The sequence below is a fragment of the Phyllopteryx taeniolatus genome, chromosome 18 (genome assembly GCF_024500385.1).
Source record: "Phyllopteryx taeniolatus isolate TA_2022b chromosome 18, UOR_Ptae_1.2, whole genome shotgun sequence".
Lineage (NCBI taxonomy): Eukaryota > Metazoa > Chordata > Actinopteri > Syngnathiformes > Syngnathidae > Phyllopteryx > Phyllopteryx taeniolatus.
Genome location: NC_084519.1, coordinates 4,285,296 through 4,299,094, shown reverse-complemented (window position 1 = coordinate 4,299,094; position 13,799 = coordinate 4,285,296). Strand labels below are relative to the sequence as shown.

At 44.2% G+C, this 13,799-nt stretch overlaps 1 protein-coding gene across 2 annotated transcripts in view; it reads right to left on the bottom strand.

Annotated features, from left to right (window-relative positions):
- Positions 1-3,007: 3,007 nt before the first annotated feature.
- The window catches only part of snap25a (synaptosome associated protein 25a), a 47,298-nt gene continuing 36,506 nt past the window's right edge, over positions 3,008-13,799 (bottom strand). For both annotated transcript variants that reach the window (XM_061754393.1, XM_061754392.1), the window contains exons 6-8: positions 11,127-11,246; positions 9,100-9,244; positions 3,008-4,638 (exon numbers count right to left, since the gene is read on the bottom strand). In XM_061754393.1, the coding sequence (XP_061610377.1) occupies positions 4,570-4,638; positions 9,100-9,244; positions 11,127-11,246 (334 nt within the window). In that variant the 3' untranslated portion in view covers positions 3,008-4,569. The remainder of the gene's footprint in view (positions 4,639-9,099; positions 9,245-11,126; positions 11,247-13,799) is intronic.

Sequence of the window (13,799 nt, the reverse complement as noted above, 5' to 3'; positions counted from 1 at the left end):
TGTGTCATTGTCTTCAGTTGTACTTCACCTACATTGCCAGGAAGCGTCAGTATTGCCCCTTCCCCCCGATGAATGATGACCCTCCATATCCTGCCATGACAGTAGAGGTCATTTCATGCCTCTGAGGATGCGGAGGCAGGATGTTGAGTGACAGCGGGTCACCCTGAAAGCTCTCTGGAGATAATCACTTTTTACAACCACTAGACTGAGGCAGCGGTTATTGGAAGGAAATATTTGGCAGCCCCATTCTCTTTCTGATGTTGTGAGTCACTGTGTGAACCATCTCCGTTTCTCATCTGCTTCCCATCCGGCAGCTGTCAGCACCGCTCCAGTAAACACCATCCAAACAGTGGTTGTGAAGACAGAACATGTCAGTAGGGTGGTTCCTGCGACACAAAGCTTGTGTGATAAGAAGCTGTAGTGTTGATGCGAAGGTGAGATATTGCAGTGGTTTCCCCGGGAGGGGCAGAGAGCAGCCCCACCCTTACTGCCTGCCCACAGTCCGCCATTGTGGCTCTGCTGATAGTTATGTAATTTCTTCCTCTTTTTCGCAATCACGCCTCACTGAAACCCGATGGTACAGTCCTTTGGAGGGTATGGACCCCCGAAACCCTCTGGACAGCAATTCAGGAGGATGGCAGTTTCAATTAGAATGAAGTAATCACTTAATAGGGGATTTAGAAAGAAAAAATGTCATCATGGATTGATAACTGTTCTATTGTATTGACACATCAATATTCACTCAGCATTGTGCTGGCCAGTGGTGACTGCATTAAGGGCAGGACACAGTACCTTACCTGTGTTCACCTTGTAATTGAATGGAGCACACTAGGCTTTGTACAAGCAACATTTTCTGGGAAAACATGCCTCACAAGTCAAATCAAACTTGTGAGACTTGAGCTCAGCATCTAAAAGTTTAACTCCACAGTATGCCACCAAAAGATACTGGTAATGACGAAGAAAATGTGTGGGGATGTACGCTTGTGTCATGTCATGTGATTTGAGTGATGATGGCCATACGATCAGAAATGGAATTTACTGCGACTTTCTGAGTACACAATGAGCAATGCAATTCACAATCACAAACACTGACCTACATTTACAACCTAAATTCTAATATTCGTTCCATGAAATTGTATTAATCCAGTAGCTACTGTATGTTGATTTTAGATTTTTTTGTACTATCAGATTTCAACCTCTATACAGTATATTGCCAAGTCAATCGATCAATTTGCCAGGGCCTTCAAAATCAGTAGTGCTGCCCGATATAACGTAAAAAAAGGATTCTCAACTGGTGGGTCGGGACCCAAAAGTGGGTCGTGGACAGATAGTAAAAAGTTACAGGGGGTCCTGGATGATACCGACATACGTTTTGAGCCAAGGTTATTAATTAGTTTGCGTAGTGGCGCAAGAGTACATGGTCGCATAATAATAATAATAAAAAGGTTATGAGAAAGGTGTAAACTTTCATTCTAATATGCCACCACCACCTAGTGGTTATAAAAAAGGTGTAGCCTACACTTTCATTCCAATATGACAGGGGTACGTATGACTGCATATATGTACATTTGTGCTCATAAGTTTACATACCCTGGCAGAATTTGTAAAATATAGTTTGTTTGTATTTTTAATTATGACTGATGACTGAACAACAACCATCATTAATTAATTTATGGTTATGTTTTGTTTAATAATAATGTTTTTCTGAAATGCTTGAAATGCATCTTACAAATTCTACCTGGGTAATCAAATATATGAGCACAACTGTGTGTTTTCTAATTTACTAAATAAAAGTAGGGCTGTGCATTTCAAAATAAGAGCAGGTAAATTAGAAAAAAAGTATTATGTGTTTAAATAAAGTGCTTAACTTCAGAATAATTCTTTGAAAAAAACTAACAAAATACAGATCATACTTCATGTTTTGATCATATGGGTAGAAGCAAAGTCATGGATTGTAAAAATGCATTATACATAGGTAGAAGGGTTTTCCAGAATTTTGAGGACAACTTAGGGGGTGCGTATTATACATGGGTGCACATTACACACGAGAAATTATGGTAATTGTATTTAATAAACATTTAATACAAATATCAGTGAGATACACTACATTTTGAGAATATCAGTCAAAACTAAGCATTATCGTCTTTGTAAAAGACAATTTTTGATACAGTGAAGTGTCTGGTGTATGTACTTTACAATATTTTAACACAGTCAGTGGGTTTTCAGTACAAAGTTAGATTGACGAGATTATATTATATTAAGACCTCTTTTTCTTTCTTCATATTTTGGTGTTCTCATTATCAGTGTATCTAGTTATTATTGTGTAGGGTGTTCCCTACTGTATGTGTATGGACCATGCATCGAACACGATGGATCATTTTTTTTTCATCACACTACACAAACAAGGAGGTTAGCCGCAGGGGCGTGCAGAAGGCAGGGCCGACAGGGCGTGACCCCAGGCATCCAAATTAGATGGTGGACAATCAGAGTGGGAATGAAGATAGTGATTTTGAAATTTCCACCTGCTGTTACTGCCTTAGACCCAGCGCCTAGTTGTGGTTACCTACTGAGCTGCAGAAAGTAACTGGCATTTATATGAAGTCTATTGAAGAGGCCTTTATTTGTATGGATGCTGATGTAAGGGCGAAGCTAGACATACTGCTGTCTGTTGATTGGTTGGTGGCGAATTGTTACTTTTGAGTTATATTGGGAATTGGTTGTATATTCAAATTTCTTGAGGTGGTGAATTGTGGTTATACTAATTAAAATTACATATACTGTATATGTACAATATTGAAATATTTCACTGTGAAATTACTCTACTGAATATACGATACTGTAATGCTCTACATGGGTTTCACTTTTTGAATTCAACCACTGCAACATATTGTTTTCCACAACATTCCAATTTATTGAGATGCACGCAGTTTTAAACATTTAATAGAAATATTGTTGTTTGTCTATTGAGGGCATCAATGACAGCAATAAAGACAAACACAAGTACATCTCGGGTTGATTACTTTTAATCAATTCAGCTAGCTACAAAATGTCCACCACTTTACACACTGACAAGATACAGAGAGGGAGTCTTTTAATATAACATGCGTTGAGGACATCAATCTCACAGTTGAATCTATTGACTCATTCAGGTTTGGGTATTTCATCACCTTACTCTAACTAAGGGACATTTTGGAGATTTGGTATGCATAGCTCTAAAGTACAGAAGCAACAAAAACCCTTGATGTTTTCTTTTTTGTTTCAGTGTATAGTTATCATCAACATTCTCATTATTATATAGATTTTTTTTTTTTTACCAATAACAAACCACACGGGGAGAATAAACTTACAGGTACGGTCTTCTTATAAAAGTAAGGTCTCTCAGAAATATGTGTCTTTGCTTTACATTGCAAATGTTTATTTTTTTTTCAGAGCATCCAAAACCTATGTTACAGTACACAACCAGTCCTCCTCTTTCAGCACTTAATCAACATCATCACAGAACTGCATAATCGTTTAGAAAACAGGTCTTTTTTTTTCTTTTTTTTCTTTTTTTTTTGCAATACAACCACAAATCTTCATATTTTGTCATGTTCATCTCACTTTTTGATACCTTTTGCATTATTTTACAACAAGATGGTCACAGTCGGTAAATATATCAAGACAGGAAGAGTGGCAATATTGCAAACTTGCAGGGAAGAATGGAACGATCAACTGCGTCCTAATACTGAGCATGCGTTTTGTCAAGTCGCTACTGCCATGTTGTCGTTTTTTATATATTTTTTTTAGACAGGTTTTATTTAGAAGACTAAAATCTACCATTTGTCATGCAGAGAACGCACAATTCACATCACTTGGAATGCAAATGCCTAATACAGCTACAGAGAATCTAGTTGCACATTGTCTCAACAGTAAACTCAGTATGATTGCAATGGAGGAAGATGGACCAGCGACTGCCTTTTATGATTGAAAGTGCTGACTTGTCATCGGCCTTCTCGCTTTTGCTGTGACGAAACACTAAAATAAGGGGCGTGACAGTAGCCTAGCCATGAAACCGTTTTACTACGACGATACTGAGATACTGTAAAAGAAGGAAGAATTAAAACAAACAGCTTGTATTGCATTCTTATGATATACTTGCCATCCATAGCAGTTTTATCTATCTATCTATCTATCTATCTATCTATCTATCTATCTATCTATCTATCTATCTATCTATCTATCTATCTATCTATCTATATCTCATATGTAGTATAGAATAATATATGATATATGTATTGATGAAGATAATAAAAACTTCACAGGTGAGCCAGAGTGCCATTAACTCAGCACTATATACAACCTTCGGAAAAAATGATGTACGGAGTATAAGAAATCATCATTTTACGAGGACAATCATCTTGAAAAAGCTTGACAAACAACACACGGAACAACATTTACAATGGGGAGGGGAGGTGATATGTGCATGTGTGCAAACCTAGAAGGTCAATATCATGATGAAAGCATGTCGGCGTCCGATGACGTGCGGCGCCGTACACCAGGGCAGGTCATGCTCGCCAAGGACCGGGGTGTTTAGCCACTGCCCAGCATCTTTGTGGCCCTCTGGTTGGCCTCATCAATCCTGGTCTTGTTGGAATCAGTCTGGTTGAGTGGAAAGAGCAAAGAGAGGGTTTGTGATGGTTTGGTCAATGCGCAACAAATTTTGCCTTGAGGGAAAGCCCACTTGGGGAGCAGACATGGGCTAACATCCTGAAACATGAGTCTACTTTTATTTCATGAGACTCGAGGCTTTTTTTTTTAAATGTCTGATCTTAAACTAAAAGTAAGATAGCAGAACAGCTCACATTTTTGACCTAACACCTCTTTATAAGACAACTGGTCAGGGGAATAAACCTCTTAATAATGGTACACACAAACAAATAACCCCTCCTTGAGCCGTCACCTTGTCGTGGTGGAGGGGTTTGTGTGTCCCAGTGATCCTAGGAGCTAAGTTGTCTGGGGCTTTATGCCCCTGGCAGGGTTACCCATGACAAACAGGTCCTAGGTGAGGGACCAGACAAAGCACGGCTCAAAGACACCTAATGATGACGACAAACAATGGACTTCGTTTTCCCTTGCCCGGACGCGGGCCACTGGGGCCCCCCACTGGACCCAGGCCTGGTGGGGGGGCTCGAAGGCGAGCGCCTGGTGGCCGGGCCTGCACCCATGGGGCCCAGCCGGGCACAGCCCGAAAGGGTAACGTGGGTCCCCCTTCCCATGGGCTCACCACCTGTGGGAGGGGCCATAGGGGTCGGGTGCAGTGTGAGCTGGGCGGTGGCCGAAGGCGGGGACCTTGGCGATCCGATCCCCGGCTACAGAAGCTGGCTCTAGGGACGTGGAATGTCACCTCTGTGGCAGGGAAGGAGCCCGAGCTGGTGTGTGAGGTCGAGAAGTTCCGACTCGATATAGTCGGACTCGCCTCCACACACACCTTGGGCTCTGGTACTAGTCCTCTCGAGAGGGGTTGGACTCTCTTCCACTCTGGAGTTGCCCATGGTGAGAGTCGCCGAGCAGGTGTGGGTATACTTATTGCCCCCCGGCTCGGCGCCTGTACGTTGGGGTTCACCCCGGTGGACGAGAGGGTAGCCTCCCTCCGCCTTCGGGTGGGGGGACGGTTCCTGACTGTTGTTTGTGCCTATGCACCAAACATCAGTTCAGAGTACCCACCCTTTTTGGAGTCCTTGGAGGGGGTGCTGGAGAGCGCTCCCGCTGGGGACTCCATTGTTCTGTTGGGGGAGTTCAATGCTCACGTGGGCAATGACAGTGATACCTGGAAGGGCGCGATTGGGAGGAACGCCCCCCCCCCGATCAGAACCCGAGCGGTGTTCTGTTATTGGACTTCTGTGCTCGTCACGGATTGTCCATAACGAACACCATGTTCAAGCATAAGGGTGTCCACACGTGCACTTGGCACCAGGAGACCCTAGGTCGCAGTTCGATGATCAACTTTGTGGTCGTGTCATCGGACTTGCGGCCGCATGTCTTGGACACTCGGGTGAAGAGAGGGGCGGAGCTGTCAACTGATCACCACCTGGTGGTGAGTTGGCTCCGATGGTGGGGGAAGATGCCGGTCCGACGTGACAGGCCCAAACGTATTGTGAGGGTCTGCTGGGAACGTCTGGCAGAATCCCCTGTCAGAAAGAGTTTCAACTCCCACCTCCGACAGAACTTTGCTCATGTTCCGGGGGAGGCGGGGGACATCGAGTCCGAGTGGACCATGTTCCGCGCCTCCATTGCTGAGGCGGCCGACCGGTGCTGTGGCCGTAAGGTGGTCGGTACCTGTCGTGGCGGCAATCCCCGAACCCATTGGTGGACACCAACGGTGAGGGATGCCGTCAAGCTGAAGAAGGAGTCCTATCGGGCCTTTTTGGCCTGTGGGACTCCTGAGGCAGCTGATGGGTACCGGCTGGCCAAGCGGAATGCAGCTCTGGTGGTCGCTGAAGCAAAAACCCGGGCATGGGAGGAGTTCGGTGAGGCCATGGAGAAAGACGGCTTCGAGGAAATTCTGGTCCACCATCCGACGTCTCAGGAGAGGAAAGCAATGCACCACCAACACTGTGTATAGTGGGGATGGGGCGCTGCTGACTCGGGACGTTGTGAGTCGGTGGGGAGAATACTTCGAAGACCTCCTCAATTCCACCGACACGCCTTCCCATGGGGAAGCAGAGTGTGGGTTCTCTGAGGCGGGCTCTCCTATCTCTGGGTTTGAGGTCACCGAGGTAGTTAAAAAGCTCCTCGGTGGCAGGGCCCCGGGGGTGGATGAGATTCGCCCGGAGTTCCTAAAGGCTCTGGATGTTGTGGGGCTGTCCTGGTTGACACGCCTCTGCAACATCGCGTGGACATCGGGGACAGTGCCTCTGGATTGGCAGACTGGGTTGGTGGTCCCCCTTTTTAAGAAGGGGGACCGGAGGGTGTGTTCCAACTACAGGGGGATCACACTGCTCAGCCTCCCTGGTAAGGTCTATTCAGGGGTGCTGGAGAGGAGGGTCCGTCGGGAAGTCGAATCTCAGATTCAGGAGGAGCAGTGTGGTTTTCGTCCTGGCCGTGGAACAGTGGACCAGCTCTACACCCTCGGCAGGGTCCTCAAGGGTGCATGGGAGTTCGCCCAACCAGTCTACATGTGCTTTGTGGACTTGGAGAAAGCGTTCGACCATGTCCCTCGGGGAGTCCTGTGGAGAGTGCTTCGGGAATATGGGGTACCGAACACCCTGATACGGGCTGTTCGGTCCCTGTACGACCGGAGTCAGAGTTTGGTCCGCATATCCGGCAGTAAGTCGAACTCGTTCCCGGTGAGGGTTGGACTCCGCCAAGGCTGCCCTTTGTCGCCGATTCTGTTCATAACATTTATGGACAGAATTTCTAGGCGCAGCCGAGGCGTAGAGGGGGTCCGGTTTGGTGGCCTCAGTATTGCATCTCTGCTTTTTGCAGATGATGTGGTTCTGTTGGCCTCATCAAGCCGTGACCTCCAACTCTCATTGGAGCAGTTCGCGGCCGAGTGTGAAGCGGCTGGGATGAGAATCAGCACCTCCAAATCTGAGACCATGGTCCTCAGTCGGAAAAGGGTGGCATGCCATCTCCAGGTCGGGGATGAGATCCTGCCCCAAGTGGAGGAATTCAAGTATCTTGGGGTCTTGTTCACGAGTGAGGGAAGAATGGAACGGGAGATCGACAGGCAGATTGGTGCAGCGTCTGCAGTGATGCGGACTTTGTATCGGTTCGTTGTGGTAAAGAAAGAGCTAAGCCGAAAGGCGAAGCTCTCAATTTACCGGTCGATCTTCGTTCCTACCCTCACCTATGGTCATGAGCTGTGGGTCGTGACCGAAAGAACAAGATCCCGGATACAAGCGGCCGAAATGAGTTTCCTCCGCAGGGTGTCCGGGCTCTCCCTTAGAGATAGGGTGAGAAGCTCGGTCATCCGAGAGGATCTCAGAGTAGAGCCGCTGCTCCTCCGCATTGAGAGGAGCCAGATGAGGTGGCTGGGGCATTTGATTCGGATGCCTCCCGGACGCCTCCCTGGTGAGGTGTTCCGGGCATGTCCCACCGGGAGGAGACCCCGGGGACGACCCAGGACACGCTGGAGAGACTACATCCTTCGGCTGGCCTGGGAACGCCTCGGGATCCCCCCGGAAGAGCTGGATGAAGTGGCTGGGGAGAGGGAAGTCTGGGCGTCCCTGCTGAAGCTACTGCCCCCGCGACCCGACCCGGATAAGCGGTAGAGAATGGATGGATGGACAAACAAATAATTGGACCTAATTTGAGCATTTTCTCTCTCTTCTGATCAAAGTCAGTGTTGGCCCAAATAAGGATTATGCGCAGCCAATTTCCGCATTAGGCAAAACATGTCAGAGCATTTCATTCCAACGTTGGTAAATGGCAGCAGGAGACCAGGACAAAGCAACCGTTGGAACTTTAAACGTCAACAATGTCTTTCGTTTTCCAAAAGATGTCTTCAAGAGACGGTGGCCGACTGGTTAGAGTGCCTGGTTAATTGAACACTCTAAATTGCGTGTAGGTGTGAATGTGTTTGTTTATATGTGCCCTGCGATTGGCTGGCAACCAGTTCAGGGTGTACCCCGCCTCCTGCCCGATGATAGCTGGGATTGGCTCCAGAACCCCCTCGACCCTTGTGAGGATAAGCGGTTTTCCCATGAAGAAAACAAAATTTGAACAAGATTGGGTTCAAACCATCATGGCATCAACCCGTAGTTATGCTCTTGTTTGACGCATACACAGAAAGTACACTAATTTTGTATTTCAGGTTGGATCACGTGGCATTCCATATTTCGCGGCTTGTCCATGTCTCTAAAAGAATATCCTGAGAAAATCATGATATTTTTTTTTCTCTCCGGATCTCCTTGAAAACGTTTCACTATTTACAATTGTTTGTCATCAACATCAAGTTCTGCCGAGCCAGGAGCTCCGTGATTGTCACATGAAAAAGGACCCCCTAAACCCCATTGAACATCTTTGGAATGAACTACAATAGACCTTGTGATCCCAAGATATAATATTTGTTGGACAAGCAATAGGCTCAAATATTTTTTCCTCCAGTGTTTTCTTTACCTTCTCCATGATCCTGTCGATCTGGCGGTTCTGGGTGTCGATCTCGTTGCCCATGTCCAGAGCCATGTGGCGCAGGTTTCCAATGATACCACCCACTTGCTCCAGGTTCTCGTCCATCTCATTTTCCCGAGCATCGTCTGTTACCCTGACGACAAAAAAACAAGTAACAATTAGACATTGCATCTGATATGCTGTGATTTGCTTTGTTGACCTCCCTCTGTTCCCCGTACGATGTTTTCCTCTGATTGCAATGTAGAGCATATCCCGCTAAAAGTTTTTTTCCAACTAACCCTGTCCTTCCGGCCCTTTGTCAACCAACTCCAGGCAAGACTTCTGCAACAACCTCCTCTTTGGTTCCAAAGGAAAGGTTTTCAATCAAGAGCAACAGCCAGAAATTCCATTGCATCAGTCCTACATGATCATCTTCCCAGGGAGATTACATATCCACTTGAAAACACTTCTGAACACCCACAAGGCCCTCAAAAACCCAACGGCCCTCGATATCTAACCTTCTCCATCACCACACTCCTTCCCAAACTCTGCAAACACCAAGGACCATGTGTTTGTTGTTGGCAGTGTTCATGCAGGGTTACGTGAAGACTGGGACAACCGTGTCATCATTTCAGGAAAGATGCGTGTGTTGTAATGCGAGGAGAGGTATCCATTCTGGGACCCGGTTTAAAAAAGCCACCCAAAACTCTGTGTGGACAAAATGTCAGAATTATGGGAAAAAACAAAAACAAAACTTGCTTTGTTTCCGTGTGCATGGGGCCAACTTGAATTTAGGAGTTAAGCAAGGGTGTCAAACTCATTGTAGCTCAGAGGCCAAATACAGCCAAATTTGATGTGTTTTCCCTTTGTTTTAATGGAAAGCAATACAAGTAAGAACTTTAGGACAGTATTTCTAGCTAACGAACCATACTTTTACAAGACAGAGCAACCTAAGAATTATTAAGAAAAATGTGCAATTTGGGTCAGGTTATCATCTACATGTTTGCATTATAACGAATCACAGTGGATGTTTAAAAAGGGACAAAACTTGAAGTCACAAGTATTTGGAAATTAAAAATACAGCAATGCGCTTTAAAATTAAACCAACCTATGAAGCTCTAGCAATTATTTTCACTCCATATTCAACATGTACATAATAATTCTCAATACCTAAATTGACTCGTACAAACAAAGGTGAGAACTTGAAGAATCTGTGATATATTTTTAAAAATATTTATATAGTTTAAGCCTTCAAATATCTTTTTAAACGCCATGTGATTTACTCGAACTGTCTTTGCGATTGACTGGTAGATCGCGACCGATGTACTGTGCACACATGCTGTACAAGGGACACAGTGTCACAGTGAGTGACACGGCGGAACACAACTGAACTGAACAATCGTAAACAAATTACACTTGGCCAATCACACTCATACACCTGGCGAGTGACCCTTGCACACATACCAATTTGCTGTAATGGAATATCTGTGCTGGTGTTCTTATCTGCAAGCAATGTTTAAAGGCACCACATATCTTTTTTTTTTTTTTTTTTTTTTTTTTTTAACCACAAATAATTTCAAAAAGTAAATAGGGTTGCTGGTTTATATTTCTTTTATTAATATTGTGATCATACCGATAATCATGAGGATTTGCTGATTGGAATGAATGTGGCTGGCTGTGGTTGGATCTTTGGTGGTGGTCGGAGGGGCCGTAGGCACAGAATGGCAGCCAAGCTTCCGTCAGACTGCCCCAGGGCAGCCGTGGCTCCACAAGATGCTTACCACCACTAGGGTGTGACTGTGGAGTGAATGAATAGTGTGTGCAATTGTAAAGCGCTTTGAACGCTTTGAAAAAGCGTAAGTGTAATGAATTATTATTATTATTATTATCATTATTTTGGTTATGACAACTATCCATCAATTCATGAAACTTTGGTACCCTAGTGCCCTGCACCGTCATGTGAAACTAATGTTTTTACGCACGTGCAGCAAATGTTCGTAAAGTAAAATGTCCTTTCTGTGACTAACCCCTCTTACCTGCGAATGAAGCCTCCACTGATCGCCATCTGTTCACGTTCATCTACAACACGGGCTGGCTGACTGGCCACCACCCCATCCTGGTTGTTCCCCCAGGCCTTGCTGGCTCCGCTCTTCATCCTGGCGTCGAGGAAGAACAGTTACTCAATTGATGGCGTGCGGCAAACATTTCCCTCAACCAGGCCGGCTTCCCATTAGTCAAATCAATCAACACAGAGAGCCGTGGCTTCGAGGGTGGATTTATATATCAATCAGTATCAAATTACTTGATTTCATGCATCCAGCACATACATGTATGAGTACTAGTGGGGTCTACACTAAGTCAAGCAAAGCATAGCAGGCATGGACTGGTAGGGTTGGAAGGTGCAGGCTTCTGTTTATACAATAGCAATGTGAGTGATATTATATCTTGCAGGTGTATAACATGCTATTAAGACCTCTAAGTGCCATCTGCAGTTTTGTATTATATGGCATGCATTTTAACAGCAACAACCTGTTGTAACTGTTATAAACTGCAATAAAAACAATCCCTCCCACAGTCCCACAGATGGTTGTCCCAATGTGACAGAAAACAGAGAGGAGACGAGCTCCTGGGAAACAAACAACATAGAGTGGACAGGACTGTCACATCTTTAGAGGAGGGACAACAATTAATGCGAAGAACAAACTAGAGGAAAAAACAATAATAAAAAATAAATAAAAAAATAACAGAAACTGAAGGAAGTCAACAGAGTAACACATGACGTTCCATGTACTATTCTTGGACTTCACACCCCGACACTCCCTCTTTTTATCAGCCACCACTGGTTTTGCTGCTCTGACCTTTGCAAAAGCTTGATGTCCCTCATTAGCACGGAGGCGTGTGATAACGATATCAATGCTTACCCTGTGTCTGTCTGAACAGGAAGATGACTGACAAATAGAGCTGTGCAAACAAGATGCGCAATTAGAACGCCTTTGTCAGTGTTGCCTCACTGTATTTCGGCATTCATATTCTATTTTAGCCTAAGCAATGAAAGAAAGACGCACACGGTTTTGTCATTGTCACTATACAACACAACCGTATTTGGCCTCATTTACCTTCTGGCTTGTTTTGTATTAAGCTTGTTTTTTTGAAAGCTTATAAAAACACATTTCATCAGATTCATTTTGCGTTAAGCAATTGCCGTTACTTGAGGAAGTACTTCCTGTTCCTCAAAGTTTTCTTATCCACGATCTGTCTGCACCACCAGAATACCACGTTCTTCTTAAATAGTGCACGGGTAGTTGGAGATGGGCTTATTAACAGATGAGTCCACGAATTAATCGTTAAGAACTTGGAATTGGCACGTAAGTCTTGTACCTATTGAGAGTGAATCCAGTGAGTTTACACAAGTTAGTCTAGTTAACACGCAGGCTAATACCAAGTTAGCATGTCAGTATCTCTGCATTAGCTCAACTTTGTCTTTGCATTTGTTGGACTGACCGTTCATATTGACATGTTCATGTTTCTCAGTAAGAAAACTTTATATCTGTAATTTTGCTGTTGGGTGTTAGCTAGCTAGGGCCTCAGGCTGGACTGCATTGTTTTTTAAAATTTATTTAAAAGTAATAATATCTCAGTGATAAAACAGTTGTTGTAAGATGATTATTAGATATCTAGCAATCTACAGTAAATATAGATATCTATCTATTTAAATAAAATGGAAATAAAATTCAACAACTAGTGCACCGCGCCTAAAAAAAGTTGACAAACAATTGTTAATATTCCTCAATTTCAAAATTTTGATAAATGGCCATCGCTACTACTTAAGACTCCCAATAATAGCTCAAACAGCTAAACAACACAAAGTATTAAGCATTATGCTTCCCAATAATTTTAGCCCCAGTACCTGGGTTATTGTGTGTGATATGTGAAAGCATTGTATCAGTAAGCGGGATGCCGAATGCTCAGCTTCCTACTTGACATTTATTAATAGAACTGGACTGAGGCAAAGCTTCACTTAGCTGCCAGTCCCTGCTGACACGCACTTTGTTTTTGTACTCATTGTTTCCCATCTGTCTACTTTTCTTCATCTTCTCATTTTATTCCAAAATGCACTTTCCTCTTCTCCGCTGTCGAATGGATTCAACAAACGGCGCTAATAAGCTTCGCAGCAATTGGTCAAAATCTATCACCAATGACATGTAGACAGTCAGAATCTGAGGGTATTATAAAACTAAAAGGACAGTCAATTGTACAACCCCAATTCCAATGAAGTTGTGACGTTGTGTTAACCATAAATAGAAACAGAATACAATGATTTGCAAATCATGTTCGACCTATATTTAATTGAATACACTACAAAGACAAGATATTTAATGTTCAAACTGGTAAGCTTTATTGTTTTTAGCAAATAATTATTAACTTAGAATTTTATGGCTGCAACACCTTTCAAAAAAGCTGGGACAGGGTCATGTTTACCACGGTGTTACATCACCTTTTCTTTTAACAACATTCAATAAACGTTTGGGAACTGAGGACACTAATTGTTGAAGCTTTGTAGATGGAATTCTTTCCCATTCTTGCTTGATGTACAGCTTCAGCTGTTCAACAGTCCGGGGTCTCCGTTGTCGTATTTTACGCTTCACAATGCGCCACACATTTTCAATGGGAGACAGGTCTGGACTGCAGGCAGGCCAGTCTAGTACTCT